The 8,210-nt window shown below is 61.9% G+C and overlaps 3 protein-coding genes across 3 annotated transcripts in view; 2 read left to right on the top strand and 1 right to left on the bottom strand.

Annotated features, from left to right (window-relative positions):
* The window catches only part of MNEG_9061 (hypothetical protein), a gene marked incomplete at both ends in the record, with an annotated part of 3,124 nt that extends 1,924 nt beyond the window's left edge, over positions 1-1,200 (top strand). The window contains 3 exons of the mRNA XM_014042469.1: positions 296-445; positions 663-849; positions 1,040-1,200. Of these exons, the coding sequence (XP_013897923.1) occupies positions 296-445; positions 663-849; positions 1,040-1,200 (498 nt within the window). The remainder of the gene's footprint in view (positions 1-295; positions 446-662; positions 850-1,039) is intronic.
* A 287-nt stretch (positions 1,201-1,487) lies between these two features.
* On the top strand, positions 1,488-2,496 carry MNEG_9060 (hypothetical protein; the record flags this gene model as incomplete). The annotated part of the gene is made up of 2 exons (XM_014042468.1): positions 1,488-1,493; positions 2,317-2,496. 2 exons carry the CDS (start codon positions 1,488-1,490, stop codon positions 2,494-2,496), a joined length of 186 nt encoding a protein of 61 aa, XP_013897922.1.
* A 1,707-nt stretch (positions 2,497-4,203) lies between these two features.
* Positions 4,204-5,696, bottom strand: MNEG_9059 (hypothetical protein; the record flags this gene model as incomplete). Its single annotated transcript, XM_014042467.1, has 3 exons — positions 4,204-4,566; positions 4,851-5,057; positions 5,451-5,696. The coding sequence occupies 3 exons, from the start codon at positions 5,694-5,696 to the stop codon at positions 4,204-4,206; spliced, it is 816 nt and encodes a 271-aa protein (XP_013897921.1).
* Positions 5,697-8,210: the final 2,514 nt, after the last annotated feature.

The raw sequence follows: 8,210 nt of genomic DNA, 5'->3' as shown, positions 1-8,210 counted from the left end.
GGGGGGGGGGGGGGGGGGGGGGGGGCACAAACAGTCGCATGGGTGGCTGCCTGCGGTGGTGTGATGGCGGAGCGTTAGTAGAGCAGCATGGCGCTGCCCATGCGGGCGTCATGTGCACGTGCATTCGCACATGCACAACCAGAAAACGTGCATGTCTAAGCCAACATCTCACATGGCAGCTCAAAACCATTTGCAAGATGACACGGGAGTCAAATCAAGCACATTATGTTTGACCGGCGCACTGCGAAGACCTTCCCCCATCTGCACCCCTTCCGCCGCGGTGTTGCCCTCACAGTCGCAAACGCCCCGGAGGATGATCGCCGCGGCTGTCTCGCAGCATGACTGCATGGTCTCTGCGGGGCTGGCGGAGCCGGGCATGGAGATCGGCTGCTACCGGAGGCGGGGCAGCGAGAAGCCGTGCGGGTTTGCGATCGTGACGTTCACGGTGAGGGGGCGCGGGTGCGGCGGTTGCTCACGCGCGGCTGGCACGCGCCGCTCACTCTGGCTGCCACCCGCAGTCCTCTGTGCTGCCACTGCTCCTGATGGCTAGCAGGCGCTCGTTCGTTCCCGTTTTCTGCCTTGGTTGCGGATGGCCTCCTGTCCGTGACGCTGCTGGACCCTCGCACCCATGCAAGAGCGCCCACCAACTCGCTCTCTCGCAGGCGCCCGAGCTCGGCCTCGTTGGGCGCCAGGTTTTTAGGAATGCGCGGCCCAGCCCGACGTTCAAGCACGCGGTAGCGGTGGCGGCCGCGCGTTTTTGTTTCGAGACCGGCATCCGGTCGGGTGCTGTGAGGCTGTGGGGGACGGATGAGGCCACGGCGCCGAAGCAGGCGGCACCGACCAACGCCGGTGAGTGGCTGCGCGGGAATCGTTGTTGCCCTGACTCAAATGTGCTGCTCATGGGTTGGTGGTAGTAGTATGTGGTGGTACTTGTTGCGCTAGCGGCCGTCCCGTTGTTGCTGGTGGCTGGAGCCACTGCACCAGCTGCCTCATCCCTCAACCCTCAAACATTGACAACCCTTGAATTGATCTTACGCAGAGAGCAACGAGGTCGACGACGCCAGGGTGGCCGACGGCGGCGCAGGCACCTCTAACCCCCGCTCGCCCCTGGCCGGCAGGGCAGGCCGCGCGCCAAAGTCCGGCCTCACAACATTCTTAAGGGAGGTGGACGGCGGGGAGGCCGAAGACGAGGACCCATGAGTGCCCGGAAAGCAGACGTGCTGGGTCGCTCGTCGGGGCATTTGGTAGGGCAGACAGCGTCTTTTCTTCAGGGGAGCGGGGGTATTGGGTGCCGTGTCACACGCAAGCGTGCCGGCATGCCTGTGGTGGGACAGGCGACGGCAAGTGCCTGATTGTGCGTGCTGAAAGCGGCTGGCAGGGCTTTGTGCATTTCGAGCCAGCATGCCAAGAGCATGCCATTTGCATGGGGGGTGGTGGTACACCTTGCTGCTGAATTTGGGCGGCACATGGCTGCTTTCTAGTGGCCGATGGAGGTGCGGAAACCCTTGATTTTTTAGGCAGCCATGCATTGTGCCAAAGACTCGCGCTCGTGCTTTGCAAGGTCGTAAGAGATAGGGCCAGAGCTCACATGGGGCTGCTCCTAGGCCACGCCACATGCGTGCACGATTACGGTCTATGGGCCCCTGCCTGTAACTGTTTTGATCGGCAGCGGTTGACAGCGCCTGGTACCTGTCATGCCTATCAAGACCATCGATCAAGCCAACCACTTTGTCACAAATCGCTCTGACGTTAAGCCAGCCGAGCAGCTTCCAGGCCCTGACTCACACACACACACACACACACACACGCACGCACGCACGCACGCACGCACGCACGCACGCACGCAGAAACGGCGAGGGCGCCGCCTGTGCACTCCCGGGTGTGCGCAACCATCCTGGCGCAATCCACTGGGTGTGGGATATGCATGCCAGGGCAGGGCTGATTGAAAATGCCGGCATCATCAAATGGTGGGAACACGTAAGCGCGTGTGCATCAAAGCATCAGCATGACCAGCAGCCCTGCCTGGGGCATTGAACCCCTGGGACCTGGATCGTCGTCGCTTCTGGCGAGCACTCAGACGGCACCACCTGCTGTCCGCCACAAGAGCCAGCTGTTCGCCAACTTTGACTGCTCTGAAGGCCACAGCACTAGGGCTAAAAAAATGCAGGCGCAGCGCATCAGCCACCGGCTGCGCGTCCAGCGTTCACGATACCCTGCATATCATTTAATTGATTTGTGCACGAGATTTGGATGTGGGTGTCAGCTTGCCCATGATGGCAGAGTCGCCAGCCGTGCTCCCCTCTTCGAAATCAACAGCACCCCAGGCGGCGGCGGCAGCAGCAGCAGCAGCAGCAGCAGCAGCAGCAGCAGCAGCAGCAGCAGCAGCAGCAGCAGCAGCAGCAGCAGCAGCAGCAGCAACAAAACTACAACCAGCAGCGGCAGCAACACCACGACCAGCAGCGGCAGCAGGACCTGCAAACGTTCACAAGCATGTGACCACGGGTCATGCTCGCCTGCCCACCGCGAAATGTGAGGCTCACCGCCCATGTGTTGGCGTGCTGAGCTGCTCGCTTTCCATGGACGGCCGCTGAACATCAACAACTCGAGTATCAGCGCTGTTTCCATCGCTGCCCGCTTGCTTAAGCAGCCCACCCTTCACTGACGGCATGTCACCTCTAGCGCCGAAGGAGCCGCTGCAACCGCGATCTTCATCCTGCTGCCGGTATAGGCGCCTCCTGACTGATATACGCATGTGGCTAGTCTTCAAACAGTTGGATACATTGCCCCTGGGTGACCCAGCTTGTTACCCTTGAGTTGATTTGAGCGTTTCTGTTCAGGCGGCGCTGTTGTTTCATTGTTGGCGCGCATGCTCGCTGCTGACGGGCAGGTGTGGAAACCGTCAAAGGGTCTCATAGGATTTCAATGATATTGTGGAGTCATTGCCCTTTAGGCTTGTTCATGAACCTCCTTGCACAGCAGCGGGGCAGCATTCCAGATCAACCTGAACGCGTTGCAGTGACGCAGAATCTGAGGGTTTCATGATCATAAACCTCGCAGCAATGAAGGGCTTAACGCTGCATTGATATAGGTACGTCCAGCACCTGGCCTGGGCGACACACCAGATGTGCCCCTCACACTTCGCACCGCAGCTGGGGCAATACCGTACGGCATGTCTAAGTGCACACGCGCTCGTCGCAATAGAAGGCCAAGTCCATAAGACCCCCAAATTCTACATGCCACAAGACCGTTGCGCGCTCCATGCAGCGACAGCTGGGCTGTTCCTCTGCACGCGGTGCCAGGTGGGTGAGGGGACAGCCTTGGTGCCAGGGGCCAGGTGGGCCACCAGCTTCAACGTGCACCAGCAGGCGGGCCTACTGTTGAGTACTGGCGAGCACAGCTGCCACAAAACGCAGCAATGGTCAAGTTTGAGTATCCCACTCATGGCAATCTGCTTTTTTTATAAGCTAGCAATTGCAGCATTTTGAGGTGTCTCAGACATCACCCGTACGGCAGCACCAACTGCCAACACATGACGCAGACGAGAAATCACCCAAGTTATGCGACCGCCCTTGCAGTCTACCTCGTGCGTGTTGCTGCAAGCTGCCCAGGCGTCGTCATCACTGAACTACCGCAGCAGCGCCCAAGGCCATGCGGATGCCGCGCATTATTGCACCCTTACACCACCTGACTCGCCCTACCGGGGCGCGACGCATCGCCTGTTGTGCATGAGATTCCACTGCTTGAGATTAAGTATGATTTGGACCCTGTGTGAAGATGGATTTACATCCACTCCCAACACCACCGTTATCAGTGCATTGTGCGCAAGTATTACATTTTGCAAAAGTTTGTTTTGGTCAGGCAAAGAAACACGCCCCCCCTCAAAGCCCCAAAGCAGCTGCACGAATGCAGTGCCCTGAGTCACACCCGGCTGCTGCGTCGCCAGGAGGATGCGTCACCCCTGATTCACCTGCGGGTCGCGGTCAGAAATGCACACCCCTCACCAGACTGTAAAAAGGATTCAGGTGTTGACAGGTTGCATCTTTGAAGCGTTGCACAAGAAATGTGAACGTGGCTGCCGCTGAAATTGTGGCGCAGTGACGGTGGCGCTAAGGCCATGGCGGCTTTGTCGGTGTGCACGGCGGCAAGAAGCCTGGGCGCGCTGCACAATACTGCCCACCCTCAAGGGCGGAGGCTTGTCGCCACTCACGGACCCCCGGTCCCGCCTGCCGGCCGGCTCCCAGCGTCGTCCTTGCGCTCAGCGGCCTCGCGAAGCCGCTGCCGCTTGGCAGGCGTCGCCCCCTCATGCTGCACCTCCGGCCCTGCCCGCGCCCGCGCGCGCGTCACCGGCACGTGCAGTCGCCGCTTTGCATTGGATTGGCCGCTCGGCGCCGACTCTTTGTGGATGATCGGGGGGCGGAGCACCGCGAAGCCATGCAGGTGCGCCGCGCACGCGCCGGCCTCGTAGCACAGCCGCACGCCGGCCAGCTCCAGGGCCGCTGCCGGCGTGTGACTGGTGGCGCCCGCGTTGAGGAACACGGCCCGGCCCTCGCGCACGCCGTTGGCAGCCTGTGATTAAAGTGTTGGCGGCACAAGAGGCGGCATGCGGCCGTGCAGACTTGCAAAGAGTAAGTGCGCCGGCGATGTTGAGGCGGGATGATTGAGGTGGACCTCAGCAATAGACAATCGATGATGGCTGTGTTGGCGCCCCAAGCATGGGGCGCGCCTTGCATCGAAACGTGCAGCCCCGCCGCAGCTCTACAATCCCATGCAAGCGCGGGCCAGCCGTAGCCCTGCGCCCAGCTCGACACATGACCAAGCCGCTCACGCACCCCAGCTGACGCCGCCCCCACCTGCAGCACCAGCACCGCGTACCCTCTGTAGCCGGCCGCCGCCGTCGGGCGCCCCGCCGCGCCGCCGTCGTTGTCGTGGTCATCCCCTGCTGTCTGCGCCAATGCCGGCGCGGCCCCCAGCTCCAGGCTGCCCGCCGCGCAGCAGCCGGCCGCCTCAAGCCGCTCAGCCAGCAGGACAGCCGCCACGTTGGCAAAGCCGCTGTCCACCTGGGCCCCAGCGCACGGGGGGACGACCGGTTCCCATCCCAGGGGCGGTGAAAGGGGGGGCCTTGGATCGGGCGTGGGCTGCGGGCGTGAAGCGACGAGCAGCGCGCGCCCCTGCGAGCCGCTCTGTCGATGACGGTTGTGATGCATTTCGTTGTGCATGTTGCAGGATGCACAGATGGCTGCAGGCGGCGGGCCCTGCATGCAGCCCGTGCTGCCACGGCTCATGTCGCTGCCGGCACGAACAACACCGCCCGGCCCCTCCCTCCACCTCTCCCAACGCGAGGGCACGCGCCCTCCGCTGCTCACCAGCCTCTTGAGTTCGCCCCTCCATTGCCGCGCCGAGCGGTGCGTGCCGCCGTTGCTATGAAGCAGGGTCTCCACAGCTGCCCGCACCTGGCGATGCACGTCGTCCGGTGCGTCAGGCGGCACGGGGGCCGGAGGCGGCCCCGGGCAGCGCCCCGAGGCGGCGGCGGCCGCAGCGAGCGCCTGGGCGCGCCGCAGCTGAGGGCCGTATGCGGCCGCCACTTGCTCTCGCGTGAGCAGACTGCCGGGCGGCCCGCCGCGAGGCAAGGCCGCGGCGCCTGCCTCTGCCGGCCCAGCGGCCGTGGCCGCGGCTCCGAGGGCGGCCTGTGCTGCCATCGCGGCGGCCCTCAGCACAGTTGGTGGCGTTTGTGCAGTGACGGCCGTTTTTTCGGCATGCGCATCCATGGCAGGGCCGCGGGGGCCAAGCATGTGCTGTGCAGGGGGTGACATGCTGGTGGGTGGGCCCATGGGGCCGTGCTGGATGGCAGGGTGCGAGCCTGGAGGGAGTCAGGTGGCCAAAGGCGAGGCGGAATGGTCAACAAGCACCGGGTGCATGAAGCTGCATCTTGCATGAGGGGTGGTGTGCGCCCCAGCCGCGCGGCCCCGCTGCCATGCCTCACCTGGCATGGTGTGCAGCCGTTGCGTGGTTCAAACCAAGCTCGCAAGTCCCACTGCTGGCACAGCCGAGCGCCCTGCACACCGAAGACCGCCGCCAAGCCCGACGATTGACTAAAGATTACACGTGTATTTCTGATGCGCTGGTCTGACGCAGCTTGTGTTGATGCTGTTCGTACAGCTGTACTGTATATGGAGACCTGCCGGGCAGATCACTGGCTGTCTAGATCGTGCATACCGGTACCAAACGTTGTAGAGTCGACCAATTGGAATTGACGCAGATACTTTGAGGTTTCTCCACGCCCGTGACGTCAGTATGGTAGCAGATTCTGGTCATTCTGCTGCACGATACATTGCCTATCATGTATCATACCATGTAAAACTATAATGAGCTTGATCCAAGCACATGACGTGCTGCCTTGGAGTAGCAGTTGGATGAACTGCGGCGGCGGAGCAACAGCATGGCACCTCCAGCTCTCGTTTGTCATCAAGCTGTCACTGTGCGAGCTGAGACCTGGCTATGCAGCAGCGCTTTGAAAGCTGTCAGACAGGAGACAAGTGATGTCGCTGATGGTTGCGGCGGTGCTGGCTGCAGGAGCAGAGAGCCATGAGTGCACCCCACACTGCACTCGCCACCCTGTGCCTCGGCAGCCTTGTATGTAGCCGCTTGCTTGCTGGGTTGAGCCGCAGCGTAGCTCTCGCTGCAGCCGTGATGTAATTGCGTGTTGATGTGGCGCGTGAAACACACACCCAGCTGGCCTCCCCCCGTGCCTGTGGCAGGAGCCATCCCCTGAAACCCTGGCATCCGCCAATGCCGGTGCAACATCCCGCAAGCGGCCCGGCTGCCGCCGAGGCCCGGCGGCACAGTTGCCTTCGATTACACAGCTGGATTTAACTAGCGGACTTCAGCAGTGGCTGCAGTGACAGCCGCATTGCGGCCCCAGCAGTCGGCGCTGCAGGCCGTGCTGATTCGTCACCGACATGGTCAACCGACAGGCTGCGCTTTGCAGCAAAAGCGTCGCGCGCGGCGGGTGAGGCCGTCGGCAGTGGCTCGTGTGTGTTCAGGAACAACAAACTGAGGCGTACATGCTTGGACCGGACATATGGACTTGTTTGCTGCTCACCAAGCTGTCATTCAATTGTTTCCTGCCTGTAGAGGGGCGCGCTCGTACTTTTAATCAGACACACACCCACACATACTCACACACTGCCCTCATCTGGGTACCAAGTGTGAATATGTGCACATCACCCCCCCTTTCCTTCAACCGATCACCACCTGGAAATGCTGCTGACCAAGGCGCTGCCCACGCCCAAGTGCGAGTGCAGTCACAGCTCAGCCGCGTCCCAGCAGAGGCGTTCGTAATTACAAGTGTTCGCTTGTTGTTGACACCACCTGCTCGGCCCCTATTTTTCTGTGCCCTTGCGGCGCCTAACCTTCTGATCTGCTTACCAGTGAAGCTGTGACATCTTAGAATTTATTGGCTGACAGGTGGTCACACATGAATACATCCTCTGCAAGCTGCAACCTGCTGGTGACATGTGCTTGCGCACCCATACCCATTCGCACACACACGTGCGTACGCACACACACAGCCGCACACACCTTCACACGCCTTCACACACACGCACACCATCACTTTGTCTCTCTCTCAAACACACACACACACACATGCCATCAAACACACCATCATACGCACACGCACACAATTAGCAGCCTCTTGGTAACCGCAGAGCGTGGGGTGTAGCGCTCTGCAGCTGTGCCAGGATTCGCCACGTGGAGGCGAGCTGCCATCGAATCCCAAAAAAAATGCGCGGCCCTGTGTGCAAACACACAGCAGGAACACGCAGCCCGCTCGGGCGGGTCAGGGCTAGGCACCGGTTTTGTGCAAATCAGGCCCCCTCACAGCCGCAATCAAGAAGACAGCAGTAGGCTGTGCATCCTGCGCATGGCCCCCGCCATTTGGTACAGCCCCTTGCGGCAGCCGCAAGAGATCGCAAGCCGCGCGGGTCGCCGCGTCTCTGCGGCGCCGCTGGGGGACCGAGCACGCCCGGGACCCAGAACAGCGTGCCGCGCGACCCTTGGTGGGTGGACCTGCGGGGGCGTCTTGAGTCGTGAGACAGCACAGCAGGCGCAAGGACATACAGGGGGCTTCGCACACATACCAGTGCAGGCACACAGGTGCGCACACAAACGCCCGCACCCACCCACACACACCCACCCACCCACCCACACAC

Source organism: Monoraphidium neglectum (genome assembly GCF_000611645.1).
Source record: "Monoraphidium neglectum strain SAG 48.87 unplaced genomic scaffold scaffold01806, whole genome shotgun sequence".
NCBI lineage: Eukaryota > Viridiplantae > Chlorophyta > Chlorophyceae > Sphaeropleales > Selenastraceae > Monoraphidium > Monoraphidium neglectum.
The sequence above is the reverse complement of the archived record's forward strand: the minus strand, read 5'-3'. Positions and strand labels throughout refer to the sequence as shown.